This window comes from Tachysurus fulvidraco, chromosome 6 (genome assembly GCF_022655615.1).
Source record: "Tachysurus fulvidraco isolate hzauxx_2018 chromosome 6, HZAU_PFXX_2.0, whole genome shotgun sequence".
In the NCBI taxonomy this organism is placed as follows: Eukaryota; Metazoa; Chordata; class Actinopteri; order Siluriformes; family Bagridae; genus Tachysurus; species Tachysurus fulvidraco.
The window spans coordinates 9,363,626-9,385,177 of record NC_062523.1 but is presented as its reverse complement, the minus strand read 5'-3'; the positions used below and the strand labels follow the sequence as shown (position 1 = coordinate 9,385,177).

Genomic DNA, 21,552 nt, shown 5'->3' with positions numbered 1-21,552 from the left:
AATGCATTTCAACTGCTCACATAGATGTAATGTTATCAGTTTTACTAGTGATGAAAAATACCATTTTATTTTATTATGTGCATTTTCACACTGTTAGACTATCGGGCTCATTCTGTATAATGTTCAGCAGTTGAGTTAAACGAACATGCATTAGCTAGCTGCATTAGACAGCTCAGACAAACGTATATATTTTTTTGTTTTAGCACTTAAGCGTGTAAGTTGCCTTCGTAAACATTCAAAATGTCCTTGATGGTTCAAAACCTTGACAGATATGCATGTTCACATGGCCATGACAAGCTTACCACTGGGACTGTCACTCTACTCTTGGACAGTCTAGGACTCCATTTTTAAGACAATGTTTATAGAATGAAGACAACTGGGTTAGTGCTTCCGCCACACACAGATTTGTCATCTTAGAAACAAGCCTCAGCAGCTAGTAGGCCCTTAAAAATCTTCCATTAGTTAGGCACTATGCAGCATTCTTCTGCGCTCCTGCCAGTCATTTCAAGCATTTTCAGGTTATAAAATGCCAGAGTTAGTCCTTCAGACAAGCTCCAACTTGGTCTGCTCGTTTGTCTTTATATTGGAAGCACAGCTATTCCAAGAACAAGGTGAAGAGATTTACCCTTCATATGAACACCAGCCAATGGTAAAATGATGCTTTTCCTGGGATTTCATCAGCTTACTTAATTGTAGAAGCATATATCGGTGCTATAACATAGCGTGAAAAAGCGATACATGTCTTGCTGTGGAGTTTTCCTCAGGCCTGGTTCCCTGTTTGCTCTAACTCAGAGCTGTAATGAAATAAAAAAAGGCACAAAGACAGGAGCACAAGGGCTCAGAGATCCCAACGACTTGAACAGAGAAGGGTTAGTCAGAATGGTTAACCCACCTGGGATTCACCTGGCACTGATTCTCATCTATCTGCCACCCTGCAGGCTGACTCATTTTACCTGGGGAAAAGGGCCGGATACATCTACAGCAGCTAAAGGAGCATTCTGTCGTACACACTGTACTGTATCTCCTCCTACGTGATGTATTAAAAAGTGTTTTGAAAAAGAAAAGCTATTTCCCAGATACAGGGGATTGAGTGTTCTGAGATAACTGAGCTGTGCAAGACAAAGAACAAAAGTGAAGGGGAAGGAAATGAGATTTTGGCACTTATTGACCTGCTCATTAGCATAGCTATCCAGACCCACATAAACTGTTGGACAATGATGGTGTCAGGAGGTTTCAGATGAGTCAGTAGAGGATAATGCACAGTGCAAGAAAAAAAAAAAGCACAAACCAGTTAGCGGATGTAAAACACAGACACTTGTGTCTGCTTAAAGATGCCAAAGAGGAAGAAGAGAGAGAGAGAGAGAGAGAGAGAGAGAGAGAGAGAGAGAGAGAGAGAGAGAGAGAGAGAGAGAGAGAGAGAGAGAGACTGTTGGTGGGCAAAAGGGACAGATAGAAAAGGAGAGACCTTTTTTCTCCTTCTATTCCCTTTTTAGGCACTCTTTTCCACTCATTCAAACCAAATGCCCCCTGCAGGGAATGCATTCCAGCCTAATTACCCTCCGTGAACAAAAGATCTGTACTAAAATGTGAGAGAGAGAGCGAGAAAGAAAGACAGAGAATTCCTATCATGTTCATTCAGGCCAGGGAATCCACACATACGAAAGTCCACTCTGGAAATAAAGAATGCAACCATTCCAAAGCCCCATCTTTCTTCTGAGAGGGAAACAAGTAGTGGCAGACTTGGACTTTTGGACTGGGTTAAAGATTAATTCAATGTTTTAGATAAGGTGTTCAAAAGAAAGCTAGTCACAGGACAAGTCCACAATCAGATGTAATGCCTTGTTAAAGCAGCATGCTTTTGAGCATAAATAATCCATGGATTTTAAAGCTTGATTCTGTCCAGCTGAGCCAAAATGTTAACAGTCTCAATCCTGTGCCAGAGAAAATAAGGTTATCCAACTGTGTCTAAAGCCTGTTGAAGCTATAAAGCTTAAATAATGACATACAGAGGTTATGTAACTAGAAGGATAACTAGAAAACTTAGATAACTAGAAAACTCCTTTTTGTGCATGACCACTTTCAAACAGGAAATCAATTTCAGAAGGTCATCCGCTCTAAAGCCCCATAATAACTTGGATTCACTCTGCCATATTGCACACGTCGTAAAAAGGCTCCCGTAATAGCCATAAACATCCATATAAATTAGCGCACCCCAGCCTGATGCCTCAGACTTGCCAGTGCTTTTCAGTACTCTGCCTCCCCCACTCTGACTCCTTTCATCCCCTGTTTCAGTGTGTTAAGACGGTGCAGAGGTGAAGCAGTGTGCCATTATGTGCGCTTCACATTCCTGACCGGGCTTGAGCTTCACTAAGGAGATGAGGTGGATAGGGACCTCAGCCGAGTCGAGCTATACACGAACTAGATTTCACAGCTTAGAAGAGGAAACAGAGATGAATTAGCAGAGTGAGAGAAAAACTTGAGTCATGGAAAGACCGATCATTTAAATGACTGAGGACAAGTCCTGTAGCTTGTTTTAAGGGTTCAGCAGACATAATGTCAAAGACCTTCAGGGGTAGGATATGGCTAGATGCCTATGCCGATTATTTATTGTCTCCATGTCTCAAGTCTGACAATGAACTATTCATAATCGGGTTTGAAAAAAAAAGCAGAATAAAAAACAGCCAGAACATAAGATGTTTTGTTATAAGGACTTGAAAGCATCAAATCTAATTGGGGCACAACACAACCGGAAAATGTACTTTGTACTTTGCATGCATTTTGCTCCACAGCCAAATGTTTAATTGCATGAATTATGTCAAAATACACTGCCAGTTAAGTCGGCCTCCAAATAAATGGTTCACAACAAAACGTTAGCTGTGGTTCATGTCACATCAGATTTTCAAAAAAAACAACAGTTCCTTTCAACATGAAACTGTCCTTTGCTTGGGAATACAAGCAAAGCACAAAATATACTATGTAAAAAAGACATGATACCATAAAGGATGCTGTCACTGGTCCCATACGGATACACTAAAAATGAAAGAAGAAGCCTTTATTGGTCACGTATACATTAGAGCTTAGTGAAATTCTTTTCCCCACACATCCCAGCATAGCAAGTGTCAGCCTTGATACAGCACCATGGAGCACCCGGTTAAGAGCCTTGCTCAAGGGTCCAACAGTGGCTGCATTGCAGTGCTGGGGCTTGAACCCTTGACCTTCTGATAAACAACTCAGAGCCTTACCAGTTTAAACAACCATTGCCACTTGACTGCATTAACCAAGAACAGTTTATCCTGAAGTTTTAACTGTTCTTCAGTGAATAACATGACTGATGCTCAACACTTGTACCTCTGCTGTAATCAGAATGGTCCTGATGGTTGAAATAAAATAAATAAATAAATAAATAAATAATATATATAAACTTACTACTAGTGTGAGGTGTCATATAGTTCTACATTCTGAGCTCTGTAAAGCTGCTTTGTGACTATATTAAACGTTTTATACAAATAAAACTGAATTGAATTAAATTTGATACTCTGGTAGAAGATAAATAAGTAATACAAGCCTACACAATTTGCTACACAATTCCCAGGTCAGGTAATTGTCTTCATGGAGTTCCAAAAAAAAAAAACAATTCATGTAGGAAAATAAACGACTAAAAGTTGCCTGAAATTTGTGTGTGCGGAGTTTGCATGTTCTCCCCGTGCCTCAGAGGTTTCCTCCGGGTACTCCAGTTTCCTCCCTGGTCCAAAGACATGCATGGTAGGTTGATTGGCATCTCTGGAAAATTGTCCGTAGTGTGTGAATGTGTGAGTGAATGAGAGTGTGTGTGTGTGCCCTGCGATGGGTTGGCACTCTGTCCAGGGTGTATCCTGCCTTGATGCCCGATGACGCCTGAGATAGGCACAGGCTCCCTGTGACCCGAGGTAGTTCGGATAAGCAGTAGTGTGTGAGTGAGTGTGTACCTATGTGTGCTTGGTGTCTTGGGATGGACTGACATCCTACCCAAGATGTGTTCCCATGATGGATGGAGAAGAATAAATACGTGTTTTACTTGCCTAATAATGATTTTGCTTGCAAAGTCAGAATTTCTATATTTAATTTATTTGAAATGTGTTTTGGTGGTACAGGGACCTTTTTATCCATAACCAGGAAGAAAGGCGGAAGACGAACAATACCAAATCAGTGTAACCCTAAAAGTTATCTAACTCTCTGGTCGTGCCTACTTTGAAATTTTACCCTTGGACTGAATCTTCAAAGGCAGTCATGGCTGATTTGCATCTGATAACTGGAGATGTATTACAAGCAACACTCTGTGCTTTCCCTTAAGTATAACAAAGACTACTATCTGATATCGACAGGCATGCACAACTGGACCTGTTCTCCATGAATTGCAGATTTTTATCAACAGTGTGTCTTTTTGAGAAAAAGCAAACACCTTGTTCATTTGCATCTCCTATTAAAAACATTTGTTCTTAGTGTCCAAGAAGGTCTGTTCTTCCACTAATATAAATAAAACCTCCTTCTCTTGTGATTGTTAAAATTATCAGAAGGTTTACGCAGCTTTTCACATTCAGAAATGTCAAACATCAAGGTCTTTTCATTTTCCACAACAAATTAAAATCAAATAAAAAAAATCCATCTTCAAAAAAATAAAATAAAAATAAATAAATAAATAAATAAATAAATAAATAAATAAATAAATAAATAAATAAATAAATAAATAAAAGATTTACATTTACTTTAATTCGTTTAGAACTGATCAGATTTATTAACCTAATGAATAAATTTGCCACAACTCTCCTATTTTATTAAACACAAAGCCTCATTAAACTGTCTAACAAACATTTATTCTTTTTTATCATAACAAATGAATTACTAACCTCAGAAGCTTTGCCCACACATGCACACTGTAAAAAAAAGGGTTCTTTGATTTGTTCCAATACGGAAACCTTTTCAAATCTCTTTAAAAACCTACATTAAAGTCTTTCCATTTCAAACGATGCAAGTAGAACCCAAACTCTAACATCTAACCCTTCTAAGAAAACTCTTGAGTGTGGCCTTTCCCACAGATTTTAATTTTAGCTTTAATATACAATACAGCTTCAACTGCTTACACAATATTGTGGGAGAGATAAACAGAGGTTCAGCACTAAAAGACCCATCCTGTCCCTTTAAAACAATACGCTATGAGCTAATGGACAGATGGCACATCTAGAAAGTGACTTCATGGTTGTTGACGGTCATTTGGCTAGCTCTGGGACATGCCTGAGAACCCGGCTAAGTAAGTAACCTCGGTAAATGTCCGCCTCGCTCTTTAGCATGGATCAGGTGTACTGAATGACATTCTGTAACTGGATAGTGCTGTCTGAGGGAGCAGACTGGCAGGAGGAATGCATGGCAGGAATGTGGAAGGACACCGCCTACAAATGTAGAGGTTGGGGGGAACTTTGCAAGGAGCAACATCAGACAGGACAAGATAGCATTGACCTGTCTACCTATTTCCCCAGGGCTAAGACTGATAATCACCACCCAGTTTCCCCACAATACATTTCCCCAAATCAAAGCTCCACTTAGCTTATTATGTTACACATTAGTGGTAAAATTCCCTTTCAATTCTAAAACTATTTTTATAATATACATATTTAAAATAAAAAATACTATTATAGACATGCAGTCCCTTTGACCTGACACTAACAAGGTTAAGTGATGAAGAGTAAACATTAAATGAGATAGAAAACCATATTACACATATCCATTTATGCAACACAGTCTAGTGTATATACCTTCATAGGTCGATATGGTTATGAATTGAGATTAAGGTATGATAAATTCATTCATTCATTCATTCATTCATTCATTCATTCATTCATTCTCTACCGCTTATCCGAACTACTCGGGTCACGGGGAGCCTGTGCCTATCCCAGGCGTCATTGGGCATCAAGGCAGGATACACCCTGGACGGAGTGCCAACCCATCGCAGGGCACACACACACTCTCATTCACTCACACAATCACACACTACGGACAATTTTCCAGAGATGCCAATCAACCTACCATGCATGTCTTTGGACTGGGGGAGGAAACCGGAGTACCCGGAGGAAACCCCCGAGGCACGGGGAGAACATGCAAACTCCACACACACAAGGCGGAGGCGGGAATCGAACCCCCAACCCTGGAGGTGTGAGGCGAACGTGCTAACCACTAAGCCACCGTGCCCCCCTATGATAAATTAGAAGTTTTAAAATTAATATTACAATCATGTTCCTCCTAAATAAAGGACATGACCTGGGTCGATGTTACACCATCCAGTAAACAGAACATGACATTTAAGAAACTATTTATTGTCAGATTGCTTTTAACTTTGTAATGAACTGCTGGTGACACATAAAAATCCTGGAAACATTCCAGCACTTCATGTCATTTTGGAGGAGTCCACACCCGTAGGGCTCATCCTGCGAGGGCAGCTGTCTGTCTGAATGTTGTCCTTAGGCCATGCATTCTACAGGCAGACCTTGTTATCACTTTAGATCTTGTGATAGACTACATCAGATCAGATTAAGAAGGTGGTTTATCTTTCCATGAGTGCAAAAAGTAAAAAGCAAAATAAACGCACATATACAAACAGTGATGCTGTCAATGCACTGCGCAGGTAATGGAACATTTTATGGTTTGGGAATCACATAAAAAAGGGATAAAGTTCCTTTTGAAGGGAAAAACTAAATATGGTGGAGCATTTTGTTCATGTAGAGTCTTTCATTCTTTGACTTTTGCTATCTAAAAAATGTTAGCTCTTCAGTAAATACAAATCAGCATTAGTAAATGAGTAAATTAGCATTACATGTACCATTACATGGCACACTTAGTAAATACAGTAGAGTCCTAAAGAACAGAAATGCTGAAATCCACAAATAAGTACTGAAATTAGCCCATTACTCACGCATAATTTGATATACATGAAACTCTTCTGCACGCTAAACATTCTTACACAGAAGTACAGCACTCTGCCAGGTACTTTCTAAGCAGTCAGAATCCCAGTGAAATGTTAAATCCTGGTAATTACACGAGCCTTAAAGATTAAATGACAGAAACCAGCAAATGAACAATAGGCATGTTATTGTTACTGCATTAAACAAAGAATAAAAGACAACAGGGAATATTATAAGAAAATAATAAACGGAATGTCTACACCAGTCTGCACCCCAATTTGTCACATTGTGCAAACATTGCACTGTAAAACATTATTTACATGAATTAATGTTTATTGGACCCAAAATGATTGTGTGGGGTGAAAAATCTGGTTGGATAGGTTAACAAAATGGTTCCAGAAATCCTCAACACGAATACAGAATTACTGTTGTCATTTTGGGTGGGCTATATTTGTGCATGTTTCCTGGACTTTTGGTAGAAAAGCAGATCTGAAAACAATTGGAACACTAGCCTCAATAGCCAGTTCATTTGGAAGGAACAGCCAGGAACAATAAACATCCGAATTCACAGACAAAATTCTTGATCTCATAACGTTTGAGGACAAACCCAGGAAAGACTCTTTGTTATAAGCTGGAGCTTGTTCTCTGTAAGTTTGTATGAGAATGCAAGACTGACTAAAGCATAAGCTAAGCAAAGAGCCAGAGTGACTGCAGACTTTCATTACAACTAAAGGTGAAAGCACCTGATAACACCAATTTATATAATTTTTTTCTGCCTTCAAGCAACTAATATGTTGTGCTCAAATTTCCGTTCACAGTCATTCACTGTCAGTATTGGTGTCCCCCAAGGTTCTGTCCTGGGACCTCTTCTGTTCTTAATCTATTTATGCAAAACCTACTTATTCAGAAGTGCTTATTCCACATGATCGTAAAAGCCTTTAATCTCATTCAAGTGTTAGATAACTGTTTTTTAAATATTGTTTTATTGTTGTTTACTGTTATTTTATTATTTATTACTTGTTCGAATTTGTATGGTCACATTGAGTGACTAGAAAGACACCATCAAATACAGTAAAAAGTGTTGTAATTATTATTATTATTATTATTATTATTATTATTATTATTATTATTATTATTAGGAATTAATACTACATCATCCATTTGCAGGAAAGACTAGACAACCCTGGACTAAGCAAATATTGCCAGAAACAAACCCTGCCATTGTCACTTTCAGAGGTTGTACTAATTACACCTAATCCCTGGCACCTGACAAGGTGGACCTACAGAAAGTTGTGGCCCCGGAATTCCATTGCCAACTGCCAGAAACAGTTTGGGCTTTTTGTTTCACTGATGTTGTGAGTCAGCCAGACTAATGGCTTGAAGTGGATTAAGTAAAAACTAAAATGAACCTACTTGCCTCATACAAAACAACTACTGTGATAGCCAAAAAATGCATGAAAAACCACTACACCTTCATCATTAACATCATTATAAACATTTATGACTTTGTCTGTAAACATTTAGAACTGTTTACTCTTTATGAGTGTGGCAAAATATTTTATTTGGTTACCAATTACAAAGAACATAGCATGCAAAGAATTGTTTACCAGAAACTCAAACGCAATTAAAGTCTCTTTTTTAAATGTCTTCTATATCATATAAACAGAGAAAAGAAAAAAGAAGAAAAACAACAGCAAATTGCTGACGTCCATTCCGTGTGGACCACTAAAACATACACTGTTAGTACAGATGTTGTATCATTTCTCATTTTTAAGGCACAGGCAACGCTGTCACATTCCTGAATGCAGTTACATCTAATGAAATAGAAGCCTTGAATCTTACTTTCCTTACACACTCATGGACAAATTTGACAGGTAGCCAGCATTCTTAGCATTCCCTTGTCAATCACCAAGTCTCCAAAGTAAAAAACTGATTTTGGGTCATAACCATAATGAAGGAACAAATTCAGCTTAATAAACTTTACAGGAAAATGTTTCACTTTCACTTAATGGACAATGATTTCTGGATCAGAAATATGGCAACACTACACATAATCTGTATGTGCATCTTGAAACAACAACGAGCATGATGGACACCATCAAGTACAATTGTTGGGCTAGAGTGCAACTTATTACTGCATTACTGTGTTAACTTATTACACATCTGTGTTGTGCAATGCAATGCTGTATTTTGGTTATACTTGACATTTTAGTATTATTTTTATTTTTAAGCTAGAAACAAATTCCTTGTGTGCAATCACACTTTGTCTGTAAAGCTGTTTCTATTCTAATGTCTAAGAAGTTTTAAACAATATTAACCTTCTGGGATGAAGAAGACCCTGGGATGAAGTTTGGGCTATTTTAGGACATTTTTAAGCAATAATTCTAAGATTTAAAACTTTTTAGTCCTAACATGAGCTGAAATGCATGACCAACACACCAGCCAGGTACTTAGGCATAGTCTGTCTGTAATTTCCTTCTCTACTAATTATGTTCACAGATTATAGCCCCTTGTTTTTTCAGGATAAGATTTTGCCCATTTACTTGCCCCCAATCCTAAAAGACCCAACAGCTCAGAGAAAGAGAGAGAAAGAAAGAAAGAAAGATATATATATATATATATATAGATATATATATATATATATATATATATATATATATATTTTTTTTTTTTTTTTTTTATATATATATAGAGAGAGAGAGAGAGAGAGAGAGAGAGAGAGAGAGAGAGAGAGAGAGAGAGGGTTTATGAACAGTTATTCAGTTTATGAACATATTATTAAAAGTTCATGCAACTTCATTTCCCATCAAGGTCACAGCCCAGTGTTCTTTCTCCTTAATGCTCACTGTTTATTCTCATGTCTCTGAATCATCACAAATGACAAACAGGCTTTTGCAAAGTCTCCTGGGATTATGGTGTACATTCATTTCAAATACCAGCAAAAGTATTTGACTATTTATACTCCTAGATACGTTTGGATAATGCTATGAACGACAAAATATATGAAGTAATGTTTTGCATTTGAAAAGTGTGGTTTAAAATGAATGAATGGAATCTCACACACATCTCATTATTTATTTGTGAAACCTTTAGCACAATGCAATTTTAGATCACTGTTAATGGATGATCTAAGTATTCTTCTTGTTATAGATTTGAACATCTTTATGTGATGTATGATGTCATTTAATACATACAGGTAATCATACTGGCTAACCAAAGCCAAATTTAACCAAAGTGGAAGTTAACTAATCATTAAAATAATCAAAGGCACATCATATTTCCATTACACATTATACACACTCATAAAAAATAAATAAATAAATAAATAAATAAAAAGCAGATTAAAAAAAGGTTTGTGATGACATATTCTAAATTAGCATGCAAGGTCGTTGAGACTTAAATTGCACATGTCATGCCAAGGTATGTGTACTATCTCAGACAGAACTGATTTAACACAGAGACTGTTGTTACAGCACAAGTGCTCTTTTTTAAAGTTGGCATCAAATTCCATAGCACAGCCAATTTTGTGGAATCAATCCCCTCTTTGACCGTCTCAAAGATCATGTAGACTATGACATTTTCTGATAAATGCGAAATTTACAAACAAAGAGTAGTCACAAACTTACAAAGACAGAAGACAATATTAGCCCCTTAATTAGCTTCTACAAATAGCTGATTTTGAGTCATATTTTATTAAAAAAGGCAACCTCAAAAATAAATTATATATATATATATATATATATATTTTTTTTATTATTATTATTTATATATATATATATATATATATATATATATATATATATATATATATATATATATATATATATATATATATATATACATATAAAATAGCAAGAGCCTTGTGCTCTCCAACAAACACATTAAGCAACAAGCAAGATGTTATCTGGAAGATCAGTCAGTATCCCAAGCTCATAGAGTATCAAGAAAAGCATATCAGACATGTGCACATTGAATTGTTGAGAAAGTGCAGTATTGTGATTATGTGTAATTAGATAAAATGGCGCAATCACTTCAACGTGAAATTTCAGTGAATAGAAAAATAAGGGAAAAAAAAAACATCTGTCCTCTTGAAAGAGAGAAAAACGTGGTAGCATGCAGTTAAAAGCATTGTAACACAAGCCAGTGTAACAGAAGCAGGGCTTGGAGTACAAATACCAAAGCAGCGCTTGACTTTTTAGTGTATTTGAGAGTTACTGTGAAAAACATGCATTTAAATTAAGAATTTAAATCAGACGCATAAAATGTATTTTGTCAACATAGTTTATTTCATGAACATTATTTACATGTACGGCGTAATATTGTGTCTACATACAGTATTAGAGCTTTTAGAGCAAACAAACTTGGTCTAAGTTGGCTTGGTTTTAAGATGTTGAGGGTTGGATTTAAATCCAGTTATTTAAATCTAAGGAACTAGAGAAATTAGTTAATAACTACAAGAAATAAATGATAAAAAAATTATAATTTTGAAAATAATATGTATGAATTTCCACTGCTGTAAATAATAGACATATAAGTAGATAGATAGATAGATAGATAGATAGATAGATAGATAGATAGATAGATAGATAGATAGATAGATAGATAGATAGATAGATAGATAGATAGATAGATCAGATTCACAGACACCAAGGCTATGCACCCTGGGGGTCTACAGATATCACTTTGAAAACCGCTTCTTAAAACTCAAAATAAGACTTTAAAACAGAGATATCTGTCCAATTCTAAATATGAAATGATCTGTTTTTTATTTTGTTTTTAAATATTTGTTTTTAAATTCCTCTCATTCATTGTATTCGCCAGACTATACTCAACCTAGGTGGCTGTTTTGAAAGTCAAAGACTGAAAACTTCTAGGGATATAGCACAAATGAGTATTCATCCATTTCTGGCAGGTGCACTTTTTTATTTTTCCTTTGGTTGCGAGATAAGCTACCTTCCTTTCTTTGTCATGTCTCAGTGTGTGGCACAGTTTCCCTGGGCTTACATCAGCAAGACAAATAGAAGGCTCCATTCTTTGTATGCACCCTAGTTCATGGCCAAGACTTTTGCTGGTGCTGAGTTTACCTTATCTCTTTAGCAGTAAATGACAAAGTACAAACCCCACCATTCTACCTGATCTCATTCAGGAGTACTACCAAGACTCGAGAACAATGCTTCACCTGCATTACATTTGTCTGGTTTAATATTTGAGAACCTTTCTTAAGCCATGTAAACACACTTTAATATGACTCATTTTTCCTGTAACCAGAAAGGGTCAGTAGGTGGCAACTGGATGTATCACCTAACATTGCATGCAGAAACATGTAGCTGGACAATGCATCTTGACTCATCACAATACTCTAACAGAAAACGCATCACTGGCAAAAACAGTGCCTATGCCTGGTTATTAAGATGGCTATGGACGTATAGGATTGTAAGTAGCCTGAAGACTACCATCAACATGCTCAAAGGATACCTTCAACCATGTCCAACTCCAGGCTTCTTTGTCAGAACTCTCATGAGACTTGCTGCCATTGATGCTAATCTCCACTGAGTGAGGGTGGGACACCTTTTATGCCCCTGTGGTGTGCTATTTGTGAAGACATGAAACAAGAGAACTGTCTATAAAAGCGGCTGCTGCTGAAAGGAAGACGAATGGCAAGAATGTAAAGATCCTTTGAAATGTCAATGCAGCTTGAAGCCTCATACGGAAACAGGATATATCAGATATGGAACACCATGTTTGAGTACAAGCTACAAAAATCCACATCAACTGAACTTCAACTCATTAGTTGGAACTTGAAGAAGCAATTTCATATTTAGAAGATATGTCTTCACCTAGCGCATGTTTCGAATTACTGGCATTTGCCCTTCCAGAGTTTTGTGCCATAGAATAGTCGTAATTCCAATCCCATTTTCATTCATGAGAATAAAGCAGCTGGTATAGATTTCATGGATATGGTTTCATCCAGACCTGCGTTCACCAGACTGTCACTTGGGCCTTTTAAACGCCTCTTAAAGTGGGTGGGGGGATAAAGTGCCAGAGAAGGGGATCTTATTTCTCACATAGGGTCCAAAACAATGCTTTGTGTTCGGCAAATCTGCACCTGGTGACCATGGAAACCACTTTTCAGACCCTTTATACCCTTGGCAAGACTTAAGCATTTGCTGACTGCGGAATGTACAATGACCCGAATGCTCAAGTTTTAGAAACAAAGCTAACCAATCGCCGGTGCTCATGTAAATGTTTCCAAACATAATTAAATACTGTATTACAACAGAAAGAAACATCCTAATAAATACTGTAGCACTTCTAGGGTATCCAAGGGATTACAGGCAAATTGGCCAAATGAACTAGAACCGCTTGATACTTCACAACCTCACAACTCCGTTATCCAAACCCACAATTGCCGGTAATGCTAGGCAGCACATAAATAAGTTCAATTAAACCTCATACATATATCGAACATTTGTTCTGCATTTAGCTGCTCTTTGTACACAGATGGTGAACGCATACATACTATACAAAAACACTCATTTTAAAAACTTGCTAAAAAAACATTGCTCACAACATTAAAATGTACAGAAATGTCCTGTAAATTGTTTTGAAAACAAATGACAACATTTTGCACAGCTTGAAATAAGGCAGAACCCGATGAAGCACATCATAACATATAACTATAATTGCTAACCATATATTGCTAATCGAATGGTGATAATATATTCTATTCAAAAAGATATTAAATAGCCACTTTAATGCAAAATACAATTTAATGTTAAAAATATATACTGACAAGCTTACAAAGTTTCAGCAATGGAAAAGATAATGCTGCGTCTCGTACAACTTAGATTTATTGAGATTTACAGTTAACGTGAATTTATCACATGTTCAAGTCAATTACATAACCCCTTAATTTTGATTAATGCACTATATGATTTAAATATTTTCCTAACACCTCTTAGGCACAATTTCTAAACTAACGTAACTTGGTATTTGTAATATAGAGAGAACATGTTTATATGTAGCCCAGATTTCTAACTAGCATGATAAGAAAAGACCAGAATCCTAAAGCACTCCTGGTGTAAAATCCTTTTTTTTTTTTTAATAATAATCAAAGTTCATGCTGTGACTATAGAGAACAGACAGCATAGACAGCTGCGACCCCCTATATTAACACAAGCCCCCATATCAACTTGAAATGTTTCCGGCAGCTGGAAAAACAACACGCTATAATATCTATGTAGCCATTAAAAAGATTACCTTTCTTTTAAACCTTGTTATTATTTAGGAGAAAAGGCACCCTGTCCGGCAAACCATAAATGTTACAAAGTACACACAAAAATTCCTCAATGCCTGAGCACTTCCATTTGTGTTGGGTGCCTTTTAACTTACAGCGCATTTTCATGACACGTTATAAGTGTACATGGCCTTGTGGCCTGTCATTTGTCAAATAGCACCATACAGGTAAAGTGTTGGTGAGATTATAGCTAAAGGGAGTAAATAAGTGAGGGTTGCTCCCTGGACAGGAAGGGCTTTAGCAGAAGTGAGAGGGCCCACAATGCCCTATTAGCCCCAGTGATGTCTAGGTGAACACTAAAGGCTATTACAAATCCCTCTTTCATGCCACCAGGGCGATAATTATAGTTTTCCTATTGGTTTGTCAGCACCAAGCTCAAATGCTGGTCTAAGTGAGAGAGGAGAGTGCATCAGATAGCGAGGACAGACAGCAGCAGTATGAACCTTATACTGTACGTGACCTCAAATAGAAGCTAGCAATTATCAGAAAAATCTGAGACCAAGACCAAGGTAAAAGAGAATATGTTGATACTGTACATGGCCATGATGGAAAGTTTGATAAAGCTTTCTGAAGAATGTACTGTAAATGTTGAGGTAAAAGTGGACTTTACCTCAACATTTGTGGGTAAATATGACCTGCTTTTAGGTGGAGGTATTTTTATGGCTCTGCTGTTAAACAGAAGGTCCACTGACTTGCACGTCATAGGAACATTCCATTATGGAATGCATAAATATATGGAAATACTGAAACAGCTATGATGTGGTATGTTAGCCTTTTTGGTGTTATTTCCCATGACAGGACACTGCGTGTGCAAGGTCCAAAAATGACTAATGTAAAATGTAAAGAATACCATAAATGGTAAGCACTTAAAAAGAAAAGAGTGAGAGTTTCTTTTCTCGAGGGGCTTTCACACTGGGACTTTCGAAACAGAGCAAGAAAAAAATTAATGTGAAAGCTGTTATGCAGACCATGAAGCACACAGGAGTACTGAACTTGGCTCAGGTGGCTCGGGTTCGGCTGCACCGGATACTGGGTGCATGTGTTTTAGCTGATGACTACATTATGAGTGGCAGGGGAACACTGGCAGAACAGATGAAATTCTGTACTGCACATAACAAAAAATAAAAATAAATAAAAAAAAATATATGGCAAGTCTTGTGTTTTCAATGCTCGCTCTTCAACGGTATCGAGTAATTCTGAAACCAGACCAATGCCGTGAGGGACAACAGGGTTAATCACAATCAGACTCGCAAATGTCCCCAGTGTAACAACCACCTTAATCAGTGCCATATTAAAGAACAATTCAATGAAGAGATAATTGAGTTGTGGATATAATTTTGGAGATCCAGTAAGCAATGTTCCAGTAAGAAATGTAACTATTAAACACAGTTTCACTAAGTTATAGCAGAGACTACAAGATGACAAGCACATGTCCTACACTTTTTCTGGCAAGTGGTAGCTCAGTGGTTAAGACACTAAACTACTGATCAGAAGATTGAGTTCAAATCCCAGGTCCACAGAACTGCCACTGCTGGGTCCCTGAGCAAGGCCTTTACCCTTGAATTGCTCAGTTGTATAAAATGTTAGTTGCTCTAGATAAGAGTGCCTGCCAAAACTAAATCTAACCTATTCATGTATATAACATGGTATTTATGTGTGTGGTTGTGTAATCTACAATGTTATATAGCAGGCTTAAGCCAAAGTCTTCTTTGGAGGGTTAAAATGACAATCATATCAGAGTCATAAATTTACACCATGAACAGGTGAAGGGAATTCAGGGTTGAGCTCCTTAACAGAGACAAGAATTTTAATCCACACTCTACACCTAATCAGCAACCCTGTAAACTACACTTATCACCCATGTGAAAAACAATGGACGAGCATTCCAGGGTGCATCATCTTTACCTCTCTATAGAATGGTTAGTGATATTTTAGAATGGAAATTATGACAAGGCTCAAAGCACAACATACGTCCTCAAGCCTGATGATGAATATTTGCGATGCCTTTGTCCTTACACTAAAGCCACGGAAATCTTACAAAGTAATTGAGCAGCTCTGTGATCAACTGTGAAGATAAAAACAGTTCTTTTTATGTTCATCTCTAATTTTGCATTCCTCTCTTGGTTGTGTGGAGTGCTAGGTCACGTTTCACATCTAAGTGCGTGTTCGGACGACACCCAGCATCCATCTCTTGCCTTCTGTTCCACGTTTTGTTTCATCATGTCTGCAATTGGCCAGAAAGGCTTGGTTTAAAACATATCGTTTGACCTGCAAACCAGCATTGTATACAACAGTGCAAATCTCCTGATGTGGAATGTCAGAGAAAGACTACAATCTGATAAAAACACTAAAGTAGATTTAGACAGAAGTAGGCAGACTTCAGACTCAAAATCAGTCAAGGCTCTCCAGACTTAGCCTACTCCAGTAATGTGGCTTAGGTAGCTTATTCTACTCAGAAGAGGTATTACCGTTGAAAAAAAAAAGAGCAGGGAAAAGAGAAATGCATTATGCATTCCATTCACCAGGGCAGAAGCCATCAACTTTGAACCCACCCACCCAGTAATAGGATAAGCATACAGTCTGTTGCCATGCATCATCCAACTGTGTAGCAACACCGGTAATATCAACAATATGACTTCAAGAGGCAGAGTAAAGGCTTATTCTAAATGACTTTTAATCCCACTATTTATAAGACATACACTGTAATAGTATATGCAGAATGAAGTAGGAGTGTTAAACGACCTACTGTACCAGTGTCAGATGAACTATAACTTACAGGGTGATTTTAAAACCCAGCTACTGCTATATTAGAAATAGCTAACCTTGAAATTAGAGTATGTGCAAATTTCTGAAATAGTCAATGAGTAAAGAGAAAATAAACACAGCACTGGCTGTCACCCTGGCAGCAATGTTAATCCCAAACTATAGCACATCTAAGAAACACTAGAATCACAACTGACAAAAGCTCACACACTCTTAACACTAGTGCGTTTAAACACAAATAGAGAGCCATTAAGCTGCTGAGGCTCTCCAGACTGAGGCCTCTCTAGTAAAGTGGAATAAATTTAGCCCATTTACCTCTGAAGTGATCTATTCTGGGGACACAGATATAGAAAAAAGAATGAATGAGCAAAATATATTTCACATATTCATCCCTATATCATTAGTTATAGTAAACAGGTTAGGGTAAAACGTGTGAGAGGGAAAACTAAGAGAAAAACAAGAATATCTGTGGATAATAGAGGCACTGGAACTCGCTGAGGTAAAACAGGCGATAAACACGACCCTCTACAAGCTCAACTCAACCACTGACCTGAAGGAACTTGGTCACAGGCATAAAGGCTTTGCCTTCACACAAAGAGCAGGCCTAGACTCCTCTCTAGAAAAGCACTGAAACACAAATGGTACTTCAGTGTTAAACACTTCAAATTTAGCATGCAGGCTTATTTACTAAAACTTAAAACCTTCAGCAGAGCGAGTTGAGACAGTCAGAAGGATTCTGGCATGTGGCATGTCTTCAAAGCGGGTTATCAAGTCATGTCATGTTTAATGCACACCCTTAAACATTCTTTAATTAATTTTCATCAGCAACTCATTTCAAAGTGAAAATTCAACAAACGCAAGTGAGTCGAATTTTTGTAAATTAAAAAAAATAAAGCTACCCAGATGTGTTAGAGGCCAGGTTAAAGGTTACAAATATCAAACTAGAAATTATTCAAACACACACACACACACACACACACACACACACACACACACACACACACACAAACACACACACACAAAGATAAAAATGTAAAAGAAACCTGTGGAGATTAAAGGTACGTACAAATCAACTATGTTCTAAGAAACACTTTAATGCTTAAGAAAGTATTGTTAGTGGAAAATGTTGGGCTCTCAACAGGAAATTCCTGTCTTTCCGTGTTCAGGCATCCGCATGGACCAGGTAGGGGTCCTTGTTTGCTGTGATTCCAAAATGCATCGTTTCATTTGTCTATTAAACGTGTCAGCAGGGTGCCCCTTACAGCTGTTTCCCCTGGGTCTGCTCCGCTGCCTCGGGCTACACACACTCAAAAGAGAGCTGAACTGAGCGCATAACAAAAGGAATTGTCCATGAGACCAGGAAGAATGCAGAGTTTTGGACCCTAGTGGACACGGAATAATGCTATTCTTTCACGCAGCTTTAGATCAACTGTGACAGGTTAACCTGCCCATCATTTGGAGAACTTTAAACCTCTGTAATGTGCCTTGAGCATCCAATTATTTTTTTAGATTAATGAAAGCAATCTCATCAACTTTAGGTTTCATGCAACATTTAGAAATGCTCAATGCATTGTAGACAGCTTCATTTACTCCATGCTCATTCCCCCCTTTTACAGGAGACCAGTCTATTTTTTTTTCAGAGAGCATTTTTGTCAGTGTAAAATGATGATGCCCACCGGGATCGCTTACGATTAAATATTTACAAAAGCGTGTCAGTTTCTTTCTCTTGAATGACACATGTACACTTAACTGACACTCAGACTTCTTAAACAAATGCAGGAGTAGAGGCATGATAATTTACACTGAAATATGTTATCCAGTCCACTTCACAGTGTAAAAAACATATCAGTGTAGTGCCAGTTGCTCAGTAGAAATATCAGGTTCTACCCACAAAATCCAAAGCCGAGCATGTGACCATAGGGAACACTTTATACAGAAAAGATCCATCAGCAGCTTGTACTGATTTGAACAAAGTATTGTTGATCAACTATGCATAACTTTTCAGGTTTACTGACTTTTATTAGAACTCTGCACTTGCTCACACAGCATCCTAAACTTCACCGTTTGACTAGACTCAGCTTGTATAAGTGGCAGGTAGAGAAATGGTTGATCAAACCCTTCTATGAAACAGTGCTATATAACTGAGGCCAGTCCCATTGCACTATCGTTTCCATCATGGGAAAAACAATCCCCTCCTCAAATATATCATTCACTTTAAAACAGAAAAACATAAGTTAACACTTATGTTTCATTTGGGCTCACAGCTGAACTCATGAGTGACTCTTTACACTAGGATACTAAAAGGTGCTGATAAAACAGAAGTATTGACTTAGTGCAACCAGCAGCAATTTTTTCCAAGCCTTTTAATATATTATGGGGGGAAAACCAATCAAAACGTGCTTAAATCATTTCCACGCACAGAGCAGGGACTCAAAAAGTGCAACAAGTGCATCAAGTGTCCTGCGAGCACCGCAGAGCGCGTGAGAGTGCGTGATGCCCGCACTTACCTGTCCACTGTGACGCAGCGCGCGAGACCAACACACAGAGGAGTAGCGGCTCCAGCCACCAGTTCCACCTGCAACGACAGTCAAACAGCGCTTGTTACACTCCCATCGCTTTGCTGCCCCAAAACGTGCTGTGCAAAAATTGTAATAAAGTCGCACACATACCTGTCAGCCATCCCGCTTTCAAAAGTCCACACGGAAATGCGCTTCTGTTCGTCTGCGCTCTGCGCCGCAACGTCTCCGTGTGCCGTGGATGAGCAGCTGATGCGAGAGAGAGAGAGAGAGAGAGAGAGAGAGAGAGAGAGAGAGAGAGAGAGAAAGAGAGGGGGGGAGCACCAAAGCTAAAAGTTACGCTCAAAAGTCCACCGGGTCCTAAAGGGTGCGTGAGTGACAAGTTTATACCGACTGAAACTTAGCCAACTGATGCGTTGCTTCATGTGGGGTCCGTTTCTATTATTATCACGACTTTATCACCTCGACATGTGTTTGTGACACAATGCATCACTCATTTTACAAGCTAAATGCTAAAACAACTAAATATTTTTAGTCATTTCTAAAATTCCTTTCCACCCTTAAATAGAGAAAGAGTAAAATCACATAACAACATTTGGCTTGTATAAACAATGCTGTATGCACAATGACTCAAACGGATAAGATTATAAACAGCTCTACAGCTTACTTCTAATGAATGCAGCAAATGTCTGCCCAGATATCTGGCTGCAGGCGCGTGCACATTTCTTTCATTGATTAGCAGGAGGACATCAATGAGCTTTTACTACAATAGCCACTATAATAGTTTTGGGGCAAGTAGCTGCATATGTGGATAGTGATGACTATTGTGCCAAATCCATGAGCTCTAGGACTGATATTTATTCAACAGATCAATTAAAATTTTTAATCGTAATTGTAACATTGCAAAAACACCACATTATAATATATATATAATACATAATATATATATATATTAAATTCTTAATTATATAATGTTGTGATGTTTTTACTTATTCTTTACAACTTCAAGTATTTTTTTCCCCCACTAGCTTCATGAAAACGGTTTCCCTGTGCCTGTCTATAATCTTACATTTATTGAGTGAATAAAGTTCCATCCCATCCCCACCCACCACCATACACTTAACTGCCAGGGGCACTGTACATCACCTGGATACCTTCTTGTGCATGTGCACAAGCATGCCATGAACTTTCCAACAAAGTCACAATGTGATCCTGAAAGGTACGGATTGACAATGAATACTTCATACAGCCTCGCTATAGTCATGCACGACCAATCTAGCAACTGATTGTAATAATCTTTGTTCTCTCAGTGGCAGTGTGTAATTTTGCATAATTTTTGTAACTTCATCCATTTGGAACTCCATGGCTGGTAGCTTGAGCACAGAACTCACTCAGTGGGGCTCATTGTTTGACTCATTGCTGATTATTTCCACACCACCCACTGTTTGGTGACCAATGGACTTCTGAACATAAAGCTTCTAGCATGGTTGAGTGGCCCATTCTTGCCATACTGTGCCCTTTATTGTTACTTTACTACATTAGCAAGTTTGTAGAAAGAGCTAGAATCAAGTTACCTTCAAGAAGCCCCGAATCATCCCATCTCATAGAGAGGAAACTGAGTCAAATTCCCAGGAAAGTGGCATCTATATTCAGTAATGTATTTTTTGTAGAATGTGGATTTTTCTATGGCATAAACAGACAATGTGTTGGGAAATGGTACACTGGCTCATAGCTGGCTTCAGTGTCTGCTTTACACATTTCCACCCTCAACACTGATTCTGCCCACATGCACAGCATTCAGCAATTAGGTCACAGAGTCCTGTTTGTGGCCCCAGCAAGGCCATGGTTTTCCACTGCTAATCTCATTAGAGGTCTGAACACTTTGACAATTTTTACTCAGAGTAGACCTGTTGTTCCACATAGATGGAGAGATTTGGCACACATAAATAGGTTGCTGCACCTGAAAGATTGGCATGATAGAGTAAAGTGCAACACATGAGATGTAAGTACACAAGCCTTGTATACTCAGGTGGAAATTGATCTCTCC

The 21,552-nt window shown here is 38.0% G+C and overlaps 1 protein-coding gene across 1 annotated transcript in view; it reads right to left on the bottom strand.

Annotated features, from left to right (window-relative positions):
- The window catches only part of col18a1a (collagen type XVIII alpha 1 chain a), an 80,743-nt gene extending 60,937 nt beyond the window's left edge, over positions 1–19,806 (bottom strand). Inside the window, exons 1-2 of the mRNA XM_027150920.2 lie at positions 19,659–19,806; positions 19,497–19,564 (exon numbers count right to left, since the gene is read on the bottom strand). Coding sequence (XP_027006721.2) covers positions 19,497–19,564; positions 19,659–19,669 — 79 coding nt within the window. The 5' untranslated portion in view covers positions 19,670–19,806. The remainder of the gene's footprint in view (positions 1–19,496; positions 19,565–19,658) is intronic.
- Positions 19,807–21,552: the final 1,746 nt, after the last annotated feature.